The following is a 16261-nucleotide window of genomic DNA, read 5'->3' as shown; positions in this document are numbered from 1 at the left end:
AAGGAATTTGTCTCCGGTAATTGGAGCCGCTCTAGTACGACAACAGACAGTCAATTGGCAGAGAACACTTTGGAGACATAAAAGCATTGACAAAAAAAACAGTCACTGAGCAATAAAAGGTTGCTAGTTGTCTGGTAATGCCGGTACATTGCATCTTTTGCACAATTGTCAAAAAAACAAAAGAGTCCTCTTAGCACTTCGAGCAGTTTGAATGACTAATATTGCAATAGTCCGGTGCAATGACCATTGTGCAAAGGGCGCCGAGACTTCAAGGAGTGGATGCAGTTTAAAGTGATGAGTAGCGCGATCATCTGGGACAATGTTGATTCTGCAAATGTTTCAGATACTCCTGAGTCAGTGTGCAAATGGAGCAGATGCTACTCTGGCATGAGTGGCCAGTATTGGTCAACAACAGATATGCAAATAGTGCAGCGTGGCGAGACTACGACAGTGAGTGCACGAGTAATGTATAATTGGCCCCACAGAAATGTGACAACGAACTCGAGTCAAAAAATTGCCAGCATGTTGTAATTGAATTGTAGGTTAGGTGTTTAACAAGTTGATCGCAAGAGGGAAGAAGCTGTTGGAATGTCTGCTAGTTCTAGTTTGCATTGATCGGTAGCGCCTACCTGAGGGAAGGAGCTGGAAGAGCTGGTGACCGGGATGTGGAGGCTCCGAGAGGATTTTGCACGCTCTTGTTTTAGTTCTGGCAGCGTGCAAGTCCTCAAGGGTGTGTAGGGGGGTACCGACAATCCTTTCAGCAGTTTTGATTGTCGGAGTTTGTCCTTTTTTGTAGCAACACCAAACCAGACTGTGATGGAAGAACACAGGACTCATTCGATGACCGCTGTGTAGAACTGCCTCAGCAGCTCCCGTGGCAGGCCGTGCTTTCTAAGAAGTCACAGGAAGTTCACGATCATCGCTACAGTCTTGAGCGTGTTCAACTCCAGGTTGTGTCGGCCGGACCACAGCTCCAGCCGCTCCACTTCCTGTCGATATTCAGACTCGTCACCGTCCTTGATGAGGCCAATGACAGTGGTGTCATCTGCAAACTTCAGGAGTTTGACAGCCGGGTGCGTTGAAGTGCAGTTCGTTCGTGTAGAGAGAGAAGAGCAGCGGAGAGGGGACACAACCTTGGGGCGCTCCAGTGCTGATGCTGCTTGTGGATGAGGTGGCCTCCCCCAGCCTCACCTGCTGTGTCCTGCCCATCAGAAAGCTGTAAATCCACTGGCAGATGGCAGGTGAGACGCTGAGCTGGAGAAGCTTGGATGAAAGGAGTTCAGGGATGATGGTGTTGAACGTTGAGCTGAAGTCCACGAACAGGATCCTCGCGTAGGTCCCTGCACTGTCGAGGTGTTCTAGGATGAAGTGCAGTCCCATGTTGACTGCATCATCTGCAGACCTGTTCGCTTGGTAGGAAAACTGCAGGGGGTCCAGCAGGGGACCTGTGATGCTCTTGAAGTGGTCCGGCACGAGACGTTCAAAGGACTTCATGACCACAGATGTCAAGGCGACCACAGATGTCAAGGTAGTCATTTAGACCCAATATTGCAGGTTTCTTGGGGACTGGAATGATGGTGGAGCGTTAGAAACAGGATGGTACTTCGCACAGTTCCAGAGAGCTATTGAATATCTGTGTGAAGACTGGACCGAGCTGGTCCGCGGAGACTTTGTGGTAGGATGGGGACACATGGTCTGGGCCTGCCGCTTTGTTAATCTTTTGTTGTTGATGCGTCTCGCATCCTGTTCTTGGATGGTTAACGCAGAAGTCGGTGGTGTGATACTGGTCGGTGGTGCGGTTGAGTGGGTGTGGGGTGTGAAAGTCTCCTTTTCAAATCTGCAGTAGAAGGTATTCAAGTCGTTGGCTCGTGTGCTATTGTTCTCAGGTTGGGGGATCGTCGCTTGTAATTTGTCAGCGATTGGAATGCATGCTAGACTGATTTAGAGTCGTTAGCGCTAAACTGTTTTTCCAACTTTGCTGCATAGTTCCTTTTTGCAATGTTAATTTCTTTAGTCAGGAGGTTTGTAGCTCGATTATACACGGCCCTGTCCCCGCTCTGATGTGCGTCTTCCTTAGCTTGGCGAAGCTGCTTAAGTTTGGCAGTGAACCACGGTTTGTTGTTGTTGAATGTGCGAAATGACTTTGTTGGTACACACACCACCACAGAAACTGATATAGGATGTGACAGTGTCCGTGTATTCATCCAGGCTGCCAGCTGAATTTTCCAAGACACTCCAGTCTGTGTAGTCTAACAGCTTTGAAGTTCCATCTTGGCTTCATTTGTCCACTTTTTCACTGTTTTCACTGTAGGCTTCACTTATTTAAGTTCTTGCCTGTACGTCGGTATTAAGTGAATTAAGCAGTGATCAGACGAGCCCAGGGCTGCACGAGATTTAGCACGTTATGCGTTATTTAGCGTAGTATAGCAGTGGTCTAAAATGTTATTTTCCCAGACAAGCCCAGTGTTGCACGAAGTTTGGCACAGTATGCGTTTTTTAGCCTAGTATAGCAGTGGTCTAAAATGTTATTTTCCCTGGTAGGACAGTCGATGTGCTGCTTGTATTTTGGGAGTTCGTGGTTGAGTTTAGCTTTGTTAAAGTCCCCGAGAATAATGAGGGGTGAGTCCGGGTCTTTTTTAAAAATTTTGTTGACTTGTTCGGTGAGCGTTAGCAGTGCGCGTTCGTGTTAGCTTGAAGCGGAATGTAGGCGCCAGCGATAATGAGTGATGCGAACTCACGAGACAAGTAGAATGGCTTACAGTTCAAAAACAGCGACTCCAAATGCGAGCTGCAGTGTGTGCTGAGCTCCGTGACGTCCGTACACCATTTTTAGTTGATTATAGAAGCATATCCCGCCGTATTTTGTTTTCCCCGATGATTTCATGTCTCGGTCTGCTCGGTGACTATGGAAGCTGGGAAGCATGACTGCGCCATCAGGTACAGCCTCGCAAAGCCAAGTCTCCGTAAAGCACATGGCGGCGGAACATCTTTACAAGACTTTTAAGTCTTTACTGGTTTTTATCAGAAGATGAAGCTCGTCCATTTCGTTGGGTAGGGAGCGTACATTCGTGAGGCGGATCGACGGGAACGCCAATCTGTATCCGCTCTTGCGGAGTTTCACCTGGATGCCGGCTCGCTTCCCTCTGTGGCGTCGCCTCCGCCTCCATGCGTCGAAGTCCGCGGACGCCGCTCCGGTGAGTAACTCCGGGGAAAAAAACTGAGCAGATTTGCGAAAGTTGGTGAAAGTAAATTTGGAGTAGCCTCCTTAATGGTTAGCAAGTCTCCCCTTGTGTAAGTGAGTCGTGTAATGTCTCCAAAGACAAACGAAAAACACAAAAACAATACTAGAGAGCGCGTAACCGAGGCGACCACACTGGTAGGCGCCATCTTGGTATATATAGTGATGGTGGCAGCATCATGCTGTGGGGGTGTTTTTCAGCTGCAGGGACAGCACGACTGGTTGCAATTGAAGGAAAGGTGAATGCGGAAGTACAGGGATATCCCGGATGAAAACCTTCTCCAGAGTGCTCAGGTCCTCAGACTGGGCTGAAGGTTCACCTTCCAACATGACAATGACCCTAAGCACACAGCTAAAATAACAAAGGAGTGGCTTCAGAACAACTCCGTGACTGTTCTTGAATAGCCCAGCCAGAGCCCTGACTTAAACCCAATTTGACCATCTCTGGAGAGACCTGAAAATGGCTGCCCACCAATGTTCACCAACCAACCTGACAGAACTGGAGAGGATCTGCAAGGAGGAATGGCAGATGATCCCCAAATCCAGGTGTGAAAAACTTGTTGCATCATTCCCCAAAAGACTCATGGCTGTATTAGCTCAAAAGGGTGCTTCTGCTAAATACGGAGCAAAGGGTCGGAATACTTATGGCTGTGTGATATTTCAGTGTGTACATTGAGGGGGGAAAAACTCAACTTAAATGATTTTAGCAAATGGCTACAATATAACAGAGTGAAAAAATTAAATATATATATAGACACAGTGGGTATGGAAAGTATTCAGACCCCCTTAAATTTTGCAAGGTAAATGGCTGCAATATTACGAGTGATACATTTAAGGGGATCTGAATACTTCCCGTAGCCACTGTGTGTGTGTCTGTTTGTGTTTGTCGGTATGGAAAGTTTTCTGACCCACTTAAATTGTTCACTCTGTTATATTGCAGCCATTTGTTAAAATAATTTAAGTTCATTTTTTTCCTCTCATTAATGTACACCCAGCACCCCAAATTGACAGGAAAAATAAATTTGAATTGTTGAAATTTTCTGGCTGTTTCCTGCTCCTTGAACGCTTGCAGCTAGACCCATTTCCACACATCCACTATTCACACACAGATGTAATTGTGAAAATTACTCCGCGGCGGACTAATGTGCGGCCTGATGTTCCACCTGTGCTCTCGTAGTCACAGGAGTTGCCGAGACCAGAAAAATATTTCCGCCGCTTCTGCTTTTAACAAATCATTGTACTTTTACTCCGTTACAATGACCTAAATGTCGCTCACTACTTTTATTGCTCAATTATTGCTTATCAACAATTTCATGCGCGAGACTTCGACTTCCGCATTGGGCTCTGTTTGCGTCATTCAATTTAAGCGCTAGTGACGTTTAAGGCTAGTTCACCAATCAAACGACGCGACGTGACGAGAAAGTCACATGACCTCACACGTCGTCTTACATTGGGCTTCCCGGACATAGGTATTCACACTAGATAAGCCTGCCCCGCTGATCGTCGTGCGTACGTGGTGGCCCTGTTGGGAAGGTCGTCCTTACCATGAAGGCAATGGCGCGCTACTCGTGTTTACATTTAGACGAACAAAAACAACAGCTTTCGTGTATTATAGTATTTGTCTGGCACTGTCTGCCCAAACGTGGACATTTCAGCTCACTTATAACTTTAGAAAACACCATGCAGTAAATTGCAGATGTTTTGACACACACACGCACTGCAACATCAGAATTTGTACATTGACATTTTGTATTTATTTTTTTATTTTTTTTTAAATTGATGTTCATGCTGTGGTTAAAAAAAAAAATAGAAGTTACTCAGTCATAATAATTTCAATGTGTACTTTTTAGCCTTACTCAAGTAATTTTTTGGAGGACTACTATCTACATGAGTCACATTATTGTCAAGTAACACTTACTTCCTCTTACTTGTCCTCTTACTTGAGGACAATGTTTGGCTACTCTACCCACTCTACCCACCCCCCCGGACCCTACCTAAAATGTTTTTTTTTTAATTTTCGTTTTTGTTTTTTTGTCACCTTTTTCGTGCCTTTGGTGTTTGCATGTCTGTACTATATCTGCATAAATAACCTCGATAGTGTTACAAAAACATAAAATATGACTAAAAGCAGTGGAATAATAGCTGACGAAACAACTAAAATGTTTTTGTATTTAGGATACTTACTAGGAAGCTTAATGAAATCAAGAAATTTCTTTTTGACAATTTTAAAATCTTTTGAAAACACATGCTACACGATTGAGCATTTTAAAGCGGTACTTAAATGTATTGTATGTTTTGTGAGGCGGGGTACCACGGTACCCCATGCAACCCTATTTCGAACATCATACAACATGGCTTTACCCTTCAAAAGAAACGGCTTACAGCTAAGCACGCACAATACAGCACACGAACACACAAAACATCCTCTCAACTTGGTTTCGGTAGAAAGGTGACATTTCTCTGCTGACCTTTTTTGTTGTTGTTTTTTGTTTTTTGGGGGCTTGTCGCCTCTGCTGTCAGACGGTGAGAGCGCACGCCCTGAGCCACGTGTGCGCCCAAAGCCTGAGCTGCGGCGTTTGTCACGTCCCCCAGCTCTCCCTTTGCTCCCTGCTGTGGCACGCCCTCGCCCACCTCTCGCTGCCCGTCTTCACCTGCCCGCACTGCGCCCGCTGCTTCGTGGAGCGCCCCCTGCTGGACGCGCACGTGGCCGCGCACGCCGAGGAGCGAGAGGACATCCGAGCGGTTACGGTCGGGGGAGAAAGTTTTTCGGGAATTGAGGAGCCGGTTTGCTTCCCGTGCCCGCAGACGTTACCCACCTCCTCCGCCTTCCTGCGCCGGCGGACCTCCGAGTCCTCGGGGGGCGGCGGAGGAGGAGGGCCCGGGGGTCTCGGCCGGTTAGACAAGCGCAAGGCCGAGCGGCCTCTGGCGCGTCGGCCCCCGTCTCCCTCGTCCCCGCGGGAGCTCGGAGGTCTCGTGGAGACGAGCGGCCCGGGGAGCGAAACGGGTCCAGACTTACCGGAGAAGTATTTCCACGCTTTGTGTTCCGGGGCCCTGACAAACGGGAGCGCGGGACAGGACGCGGTCCGCAGGAAATGGTACCGCTGTCGCTACTGCGGGAAGCGCTTTGCGCACTCGGGGGAGTTCACGTACCACCTGCGCATCCACACGGGGGAGAAGCCCTACCAGTGCAAGGTGTGTCTGCGCTTCTTCCGAGGCCGCTCCACCATCATCTGCCACCTCAAGACGCACGCCGGCGCGCTCATGTACCGCTGCACCCTGTGCGGCCTCTACTTCTCCACGTTGAAGATGATGTCGTCCCACGTGGAGCTCCACAAGGATCGGCTGCCGCCTGACTTCAACATCGAGCACACCTTCATGTACAACGACCGCTCCAAAGAAGCGCCGCCTCCCGCGGACGCCTGAGCGGCTTCTCCGACGCAAACTCCCCCCGCACGCAAAACGGGACTTAGAAAAGATTGGGTATAACGAGCCACGCGATACTAAATTGTGGCCAGCGAGTACCAACAAATATGGCTACTCATTGGGTTTGTCTGCAAAAAATGCTCATTGATGGCCACAAGAATACTTAACCTGTGGCCATGGATTAGGTATAACATGCTTTCAAATACTGTTTTTGTGGCTACAATACATAGAAGGGGTGTAAGATGCAAATCTTTGGCCACAAATGAAAGAATCAGCTTTAACACGCCCTCGAAATACTAGTTTGCTGCCACAATATTGATATAGGCTACACAAAATGCTCATTTATGGCCACGAGTTAGGTGTATCTTGTGCTTGAAGTACTATTTTGGGGCCACCATAGAGATATAATGCACGCATAAAATGTGGCTACTAATTATGTATAATGTGTGCTCAAAATGATCATTAATGCTTTCAAAAATACTTCTGTGTGGCCAAGAATTAGGTGTAACGTGCTCAAAAACCTTTTTTGTGGCTGCGAAATGTTAATTTGTGGCCACGGAGTAGAAATAACATGCGCTCAAAGTACTTTTTTTGTAGCCGCCAAATGTTCATTTGTGGCCACGGAGTAGAAATAAGGTGCGCAGAATCCATTTTTTTGTGGCCACAATAGACGTGTCTAAAGTCATTATGTTGGGCCACAAAAATACTTTATGTAGAGTGGATACGGAAAGTATTCAGACCACCTTCAAGCTTTCACTCTTTGTTATTGCAGCCATGTGCTAAAATCATTTCATCATTCATCAATAATTTTTTTCCTCAATGTACACACAGCACTCCATATTGACGGAAAAAAAACAATTATTTTGCTCTTTTCTCAGTATTTAGTAGAAGCACCCTTTTGAGCTAATACAGCCATGATGTAACAAGTTTTTCACACCTGGATTTGGGGATCCTCTGTCATTCCTCCTTGCAGATCCTCTCCAGTTCTGTCAGGTTGGTTGGTGAACGTTGGTGGACAGCCATTTTCAGGTCTCTCCAGAGATGCTCAATTGGGTTTAAGTCAGGGCTCTGGCTGGGCTATTCAAGAACAGCCACAGTTGTTCTGAAGCCACTTCCTCGGTATTTTAGCTCTGTGCCTAGGCTCATTGTCTTGTTGGAAGGTGAACCTTCGGCCCAGTTTGACGTTCTGAGCACTGTGTAGAAGGTTGTCGTCCAGGAGATCCCTGTACTTGGCCGCATTCATCTTTCCTTCAATTGAAACCGGTCGTCCTGTCCCTGCAGCTGAAAAACACCCCCACAGCATGATGCTACCACCGCCACGCTTCACTGTTGGGACTGTATTGGACAGGTGATGAGCAGTGCCTGGTTTTCCCCACACATGGCACTTAGAATTAAGGCCAACAAGTTCTATCTTGGTCTCATCAGTATGGAAGCCACTGTGCTCTTAGGATCCTTAGGAGTGCAGCAGAATTTTTTTGTAACCTTGGCTAGATCTGCCCCTTGCCACAATGCTCGTCTCTGAGCTCTTCAGGCAGTTCCTTTGACCTCAGGATTCTCATTTGCTCTGACATGCACTGTGAGCTGTAAGATCTTACATAGACAGGTGTGTGGCTTTCCTAATCAAGTCCAATCAGTATAATCAAACACAGCTGGCCTCCAACGAAGGTGTAGAACCATCTCAAGGATCATCAGAAGAAATGGACAGCACCCGAGTTAAATATGTCAATATGGGGTGCTGTGTGTACATTGAGGAAAAACATGAATTTGAATGATTTTAGCAAATGACTGCAATGTAACAAAGAGTGAAAACTTTAAGGGGGTCTGAAAACTTTCTGTACCCACTGTATAAGGTGTAATGTGTGCTCGACATACTAATTTGTGACCAAGAAATCCACTACTCTGAAAAAGTTTGAGATATTGGGCGTTTGGGTGAAATTTCAAGATGATCTTTTCTAAACTTCCGAAAGTACATGTCCAACTGTTGAATGTTTCAATACTTTTTGTACAAGAAGAGCTGAACGGCAAAATTGTTTTGATGTATGAATGGGACGAATACATTTTCCCGGGCGGTCCAAATGTCAACAGCGTTGTTGACATTTGGACGGACATCTCCAGATGCAACAATTGATCGACGCAATGTCAACATTGCCGGGCTTCAATGGATGTTTTCACACTGTCATCGGCAGGTTGCAGCAGAGACTGGAAGGGTCACACGCATAAAAGTGGATGTCCTCGGGAATATTCAAGGACTGAAATCATGTCATCTGTTTTGCTCTTGACAGCCTCCACAAATTATTTTGCGCACGTGATTCAGCAGTCGGGTTTGATGAATGAACGTAGGCAATCATTCATCATTCCCGACTCCCAAATCTCGTGGACATTTTAGGGAACTATGTAGGAGGTCCACAAGTTCAAGTGGCCAATCCGTCCAGATTTAGCATTTAGACAGACTTCAATTTTAGGCAAATATTGTCACGTTACTAATGTTATACACCTATGGCCACAAAATAGGCATAACGTGCGTACAAAATAGCAAATATTTGTGGGGTTGATGTCATTCCTGCAAACAAGTTGGACATGTGGGCAAGCAAATGGAGCGCACCTTCAACACAAACGTTGAGTGTGCTCCGCAGCAACCTGGCTCAAGATAAAAATGGTTCCTTTGCAATGGCCGCCTTTTCACAATGTCTTTCTAGCTCCTCGCCTAATCCGAAATAAAATGAATCTCACCATCCCTGTCCATTACGTAGCTTTAGCCACGTGCACTCCATTTGCTTACCCAACTGTGCAGGATGGAGCCACAATACTTTGTGGCCACAATTTAGTGTTAAGTGAGACCCTTATATTTTATATATATATATGCGCAATATTTTTTGGTATAATCGCGCTCATGTTCAAAGTAAAGAGGTCAGTTGACAAATATATTGTGGTGACGAAATACTAATTTGTGGCCACCGAGTTCAAATTGTTGTCATATGTTAATTTGTGGTCACGATTTAGGTATATTGTGTGTGGAAAAAAAATAATGATTTATGGGTTGAATAACTTTGAGGACTGGGTAAGGAAATGGAGCGCACCTTCTGGAGAGCTCCTCTACTTTGTCGTTCTAGAGGAATGATATTGTTTTTCATTTGTATGTTTTGTGTGTGTGTTATACCTAGTACATGGCCACAAATTTGCATGTTTTGTTTGCATTTTGCGCACATATATTTTCCTCCCCCACCCCAATTCGTCAAATGGAAGACAAAACTGTCAAAGCAGAATGCCGCCCGATGCATTTCATATAGGGGCGGCTGTGGCTCATTAGGGTTAGTTAAAGCGGGCCATGCAGCGACCGAAGGGTCACTGGTTCAAATCCCGACTCCGCATGTCAAAGTGTACTTGGGAAAGACACTGTACAGTGGGTATGGAAAGTTTTCAGACCCCTTTAAATGTTTCAGTCTTTGTTATATTGCAGCCATTTGTTAAAATCATTTAAGTTCATTTTTTGTCCTCATTAATGTACACACAGCACCCTATATTGAGAGAGAAAAAACTGAATTGTTGAAATTTTTGCTGATTTATTAAAAAAAGAAAAACTGAAATCACACAGCCGTAAGTATTCAGACCCTTTGCTGTGACACTCGTATAATTACGAACTCGGGTCCTGTCCATTTCTTCTGATCATCCTTGAGATGGTTCTACATCAGAGGTGGGCAAACCTTTTGGCTCAGGGGCAACATTGACTTTAAAAATTTGTCAGGCAGGCCAAGCCAGGACCAGATGCTTACATAAAAAAAAAATAATAATAAAATAAAAGAAAGGCATTGTCGTGTTAATACTTAAGATTTACTTTTAATGGGAACAGTGTTGTTTTGTTGATTACCTTTTTTTTTGCCAGTGCGTCAAAGTCTGGTATTAGTTTTGTTGTGGCAATTCTCAGAAGACATCTGAGGTTTCATCACTCAGCTGGGATCTGTAGGATGTTTTGTTGGTGTTCACGCACACATGTAGAGCCAAACACCACCAGCATCCTCTGTGCCATCTTCCGAATTTTTGGAAATGTGTCTGCGCTTCATGAAGCTTAAAACTCATCCAGGTTGAGAGTTGAACTTCTCTTTGAAGACAGTATCACATTGGTGATCAATCAGTTCCATCTGCAGCTGCCGTGGTGCTGTTTCAGGGTCTTGCGTGACTGAATCTGGGATGGCAGTTTGTCAGATAAAGGTGTTTTGCTGAGCCTGCAAGCTTGATTTCAGTTCCTGCGTTGATTGGCTGTTAGCATAATCAGCACGCTTGGGGGAAAGGTGAGGGCTGATGTTACATTCCTCTAAAACCGCAATGATTTCTTAACAAATTAGACATACAGCCTTTGACCAGACTTCAGTCCAAAATTATTTAGTAGTCTATTCTATATTAAACACTCGGTACTCACTGTCGACTTTTCTTTTCTTTGGCTCACACATGGTTGAAGAACGGTACAGAGCAGTAGCAGAGTAAAAACAGAACAGCCAAAGTCAAGTCAATGTATTACTGTACCTACTGCGCGACCTGGTGGAACCACTGGGCATTTCAGGACAACCTGGTGGAACCACTGGGCATTACAGCACAACCTGGTGGACCCACTCGGCATTACACGACAATCTCAAATGAATGCAGTCATGATTTTGATATGATTTGGGCGATTCTGTACCAATCTTTGGTGGGCCAGATTGAAATGATCAACGGGCCGGCCAATGTCAAATGAATGCAGTCATGATTTTGATATGATTTGAGCGATTCTGTACCAATCTTTGGTGGGCCAGATTGAAATGATCAACGGGCCGGCTGTGGCCCGGGGCCAGTAGTTTGCCCACCCCTGTTCTACACCTTCATTGGAGTCCAGCTGTGTTTGATTATACTGATTGGATTTGATTAAGAAAGCCACACACCTGTCTATATAAGACCTGACAGCTCACAGTGCATGTCAGAGCAAAAGAGAATCATGAGGTCAAAGGAACTGCCCGAAGAGCTCAGAGACAGAATTGTGGCAAGGCACCGATCTGGCCAAGGTTACAAAACGATTTCTGTTGCACTTAAGGTTCCTAAGAGCAGAGTGGCCTCCATAATCCTTAAATGGAAGACGTTTGGGACGACCAGAACCCTTCCTAGAGGTGGCCGTCCGGCCAAACAGAGCAATCGGGGGAGAAGAGCCTTGGTGTGAGAGGTCAAGAAGACCCCAAAGATCACTGTGGCTGAGCTCCAGAGATGCAGTCGGGAGATGGGAGAAAGTTCTAGAAGGTCAACCATCACTGCAGCCCTCCACCAGTCGGGGCTTAATGGCAGAGTGGCCCAACGGAAGCCTCTCCTCAGTGCAAGACACACGAAAGCCCGCATGGAGTTTGCTAAAAACCACCTGAAAGACTCCAAGATGGTGAGAAATAACATTCTCTGGTCTGATGAGACCAAGATAGAACTTTTTGGCCTTAATTCTAAGTGCCATGTGTGGAGAAAACCAGGCACTGGTCATCACCTGTCCAATACAGTCCCAACAGTGAAGTGTGGTGGTGGCAGCATCAAGCTGTGGGGGTGTTTTTCAGCTGCGGGGACAGGACGACCGGTTGCAATGGAAGGAAAGATGAATGCGGCCAAGTACAGGGATCTCCTGGACCAAAACCTTCTCCAGAGTGCTCAGAGCATCAGACTGGGCCGAAGGTTCACCTTCAAAAATAAGCACACAGCTAAAATAACGAAGGAGTGGCTTCAGAACAACTCCGTGACTGTTCTTGAATGGCACAGCCAGAGCCCTGACTTAAACCCAATTGAGCATCTCTGGAAAGACCTGAAAATGACTGCCCACCATTGTTTACCATCCAACCTGACAGAACTGGAGAGGAATTGCAAGGAGGAATTACAAATATCACCAAATCCAGGTGTGGAAAACTTGTTGCATCATTCCCAAAAAGACTCATGGCTGTATTAGTTCAAAAGGGGGCTTCTACTAAATACTGAGCAAAGGGTCTGAATACTTATGGCTGTGATATTTCAGTTTTTCTTTCTTAATAAATCTGTAAAAATGTCAACAATTCCATTTTTTTTCTGTCAAATGAATGGAAAAAATGAACTTAAATTATTTTAGCAAATGGCTGCAATATTAAAAAAAAGAGTGAAAAATTTAAGGGGGTCTGAATACTTTCTGTACCCACAGTATGAATGTGTGTGAGAAAGTGAAGGTGTGGCTTTGTAAAGCGGTTCGGGCACTATGATGGTATTGATAAAGCCCTATAGAATTTACAGTTTACCATCTACGCACCAGTCAGGATAAACGTCCCCAGATTATGAAGGCATGCATCCCAAAGTAGCCTTGCCAAACAGGAATTGTGGGTAATACATGGAAAGGTATCACATAAGCATGTCTATACAGATTTAGTTTTGTCATAAGCAGACAATTCAAAATGGATGGCTCTCCATATCCACATGCGAGGCCATTAGAAGTTGCTTTTTTTTTTTTTTTTTTTTAAGTTGGGGCACTCCAAAGTCAAGGTATTACTAGCACGGAATGTTCTTGTTTTAGTCAGGATGTCTTTATTTACATTTGCTACTACAAGCCAGCCTTCAGCGTTGTATATTCCTGATTTATTTCGGTGTTGAACTTTTGTCCAACAAGTTCCCAGAATTTTGCAACCCTCCTCCGAAGAATGAAAAACGCTCTCTGAATGTGTCATGTTGGCTTTGTAATTAGTCTTACCTCATATTTATGATACTGTGACTTTGTACGCCTTTATACATTGTCTTTTCTCTTTGTAAATTCCTTTTTATTGACAAGAATACAACAAATGCACCAAGGACGTTGTGTCGACCACTCACCGTTGTACTGTCAACTCTTCCTCTCTCCGTCTGCCGTCCTATCGTTTCAACTGTCAAGTGTGGCAAATTCCACATGGAAGTGACACAAAAAAAAACTGCAAAATCGTTGGTAGAAGAACACTTATTTTTTGGAGGCCTAAAAAGTGAAGAAAACAGCTCTGGTTTCCCAGCGTATGTGGAGATTTTATTTTGTTTTTTTTCTCTTTTTTTAAATTGAAGTCAAGAAGCAGCAAAGTCACACAAATTTACGGATTACATAAGAAGAAAAAACATTACAGGATGGACAGGAGAGCTGGAGGGTCCGTGTACTTTGCGGCCATTCATTTTTCCTTCGGATGTAGAAAAAGAAAAAATGGGAAACTACTATTTTCATTTTTTGTTTTGATGTACGTAAACAAAACACGGCAATGGTAGTCATCACCCGTTTCTTGTTTGGAAATTAAAAACAGAAAAGGAGCCTTTAAATTCTATTCTATTGTTTGTTAGATGTGGCGGAGTCAAATCGCACTTATTTCACACTTATAGAAAATGTTGTGTTCAATTAACCATGGCGTCAGTGTTGGGAAGATGACTTTGGAAAGTTATCGTTTTGAAATTGTCATAGAGTAGAAGTGTAACTATTTCAAACACTTTCTCAAAGTAATTTAAGTAATTACATTTAAGTACATTTTGATTACTTTTCTTAATTTTAAATGAAGGCATCAACAGGACCCTTGGATAAATGGTTCAAAAGCCCATGTTATTTGATGTGTTAAAAAGTGTGACTGAGTCGTAACCTTTAAAAAATCTGAGACAAAATAATAGATTACGCCACAAGATGGCGTTTTGAGGTCATATTTGGAAAAGTGTGTCACGTTTGAGATAATGGCACATGATTAGAGAGAGCCAATCACAGGCATCTGCTTCAGACGGAGGAAGTTATTTGCAGCATCAAATCTTCATCCAAAATGTTGTGTGGCATTCTTTGATAGTGTAATATATTGATTGAACGATGACACTAAATTCGTTTTTCATTCCAGTGTGCCTTACATGGATCTATGCATTTCAACAGTACTTATCCTGTTGAGGGTCGCAGGGTTTTGGCGCCTATCCCTACAGAGTTCGGGCAAAAGGCAGACAACACCCCGAACTGGTCACGTACTGTAGAAAGCATCACCGAGGGGGAACCCAACCCACGCTGGCTGCACTGAAGTCAGGCGAATGTACCACTACACCATCAGTAACTGGAAGGAAAACATCCATCCATCCATTTTCTGAGCCTCTTCTCCTCACTCGGGTCGCGGTCCTGCTGGAGCCTATCCCAGCTATCATCGGGCAGGAGGCGGGGTACACCCTCAATTGGTTGCCAGGCAATTGCACATACAAAGAAACAACCATTCGCAATCACATTCACACCTATGGGCAATTTAGTGGGAGGAAACCGGAGAGCCCGGAGAAAACCCACGCAGCCACGGGGAGAACATGCAAACTCCACACAGGCGGGGCCGGGGATTGAACCCTGGTCCTCAGAACTGTGAGGCTGACGCTCTAACCAGTCGTTCACCGTGCCGCCGGAAGGAAAACGGTATATTTGAAATAGTTACTGTATAAGGAAGACTTTTAAAAAAAAAAAATCTTTATCAAACCTCTTTTGTTGAATGCAGTCCTATGGGGGCCACAAGTCAGTGCAAACTGTAGGCCGATCCCAAGCCCGGATAAATGCAGACGGTTGCGTCAGAAAGGGCATCCGGCTTCAAACTTTGCCAAATAAATATGAGCGTTCAACCAAAGAATTCCATACCGGATCGGGCGTGGACAAGGTTAACAACGTCTGCCACCGGCGCCGTCAACCTGCAGGGCGCCGGTGGAAATTCAGTTACTGTGGGTCGAAGTTGAAGAAGAGGTTGAAAGCGGGTTCTTCGGCAGAAAGAGAAGAGGAAAGCACATAGCCTAGAACTGAATGTGGGGACTTTGAATGTTGGGACGATGACAGGAAAATCTCGGGAGCTGGTTGACATGATGATTAGGAGAAAGGTTGATATATTGTGTGTCCAGGAGACCAGGTGGAAAGGCAGTAAGGCTAGAAGTTAAGGGGCGGGATTTCAATTATTTTACCATGGTGTAGTTGGGAAAAGAAATGAAGTCGGGGTTATTTTAAAAGAAGAGTTGGCTAAGAATGTCTTGGAGGTGAAAAGAGTATCAGATGGAGTGATGAGGCTGAAACTTGAACTTGAGGGTGATATGTATAATGTGATTAGTGGCTATGCCCCACAGGTAGGATGTGACCTTGAGGTGAAAGAGACATTCTGGAAGGAGCTAGACGAAGTAGTTCTGAGCATCCCAGACAGAGAGTGAGCCATGATTGGTGCAGATTGTAATGGACATATTGGTGAAGGAAACAGGGGTGATGAAGAAGTGATGGGTAAGTACGGCATCCAGGAAAGGAACTTGGAGGGACAGATGGTGGTAGACTTTGCAAAAAAGATGCAAATGGCTGTAGTGAACACTTTTTTTCCAGAAGAGGCAGGAACATAGGGTGACCTACAAGAGGGGCGGTAGAACCACGCAGGTGGATTACATCTTGTGCAAACGATGTAATCTGAAGGAGGTTACCGACTGTAAGATAGTGGTAGGGGAGAGTGTGGCTAGACAGCATAGGATGGTGGTGTGTAAGATGACTCTGGTGGTGGGGAGGAAGATTAGGAAGACAAAGGCAGAGAAGAGAACCATGTGGTGGAAGCTGAGACAGGACTAGTGTTGTGCAGCTTTTCGTGAAAAGGTGAGACAGGCTCTCTG

General features: G+C 45.1%; 1 protein-coding gene across 1 annotated transcript in view; it reads left to right on the top strand.

Annotated features, from left to right (window-relative positions):
- Positions 1-13465, top strand: part of LOC133477119 (zinc finger and BTB domain-containing protein 39) — a 38572-nt gene extending 25107 nt beyond the window's left edge. Inside the window, exon 4 of the mRNA XM_061771505.1 lies at positions 5759-13465. Coding sequence (XP_061627489.1) covers positions 5759-6661 — 903 coding nt within the window. The 3' untranslated portion in view covers positions 6662-13465. The remainder of the gene's footprint in view (positions 1-5758) is intronic.
- The last annotated feature ends 2796 nt before the right edge of the window (positions 13466-16261 follow it).

The sequence above is a fragment of the Phyllopteryx taeniolatus genome, chromosome 1 (assembly GCF_024500385.1).
Source record: "Phyllopteryx taeniolatus isolate TA_2022b chromosome 1, UOR_Ptae_1.2, whole genome shotgun sequence".
In the NCBI taxonomy this organism is placed as follows: domain Eukaryota; kingdom Metazoa; phylum Chordata; class Actinopteri; order Syngnathiformes; family Syngnathidae; genus Phyllopteryx; species Phyllopteryx taeniolatus.
Note: the sequence above shows the minus strand (reverse complement) of the source record. Positions and strands in the feature narration are given on the sequence as shown.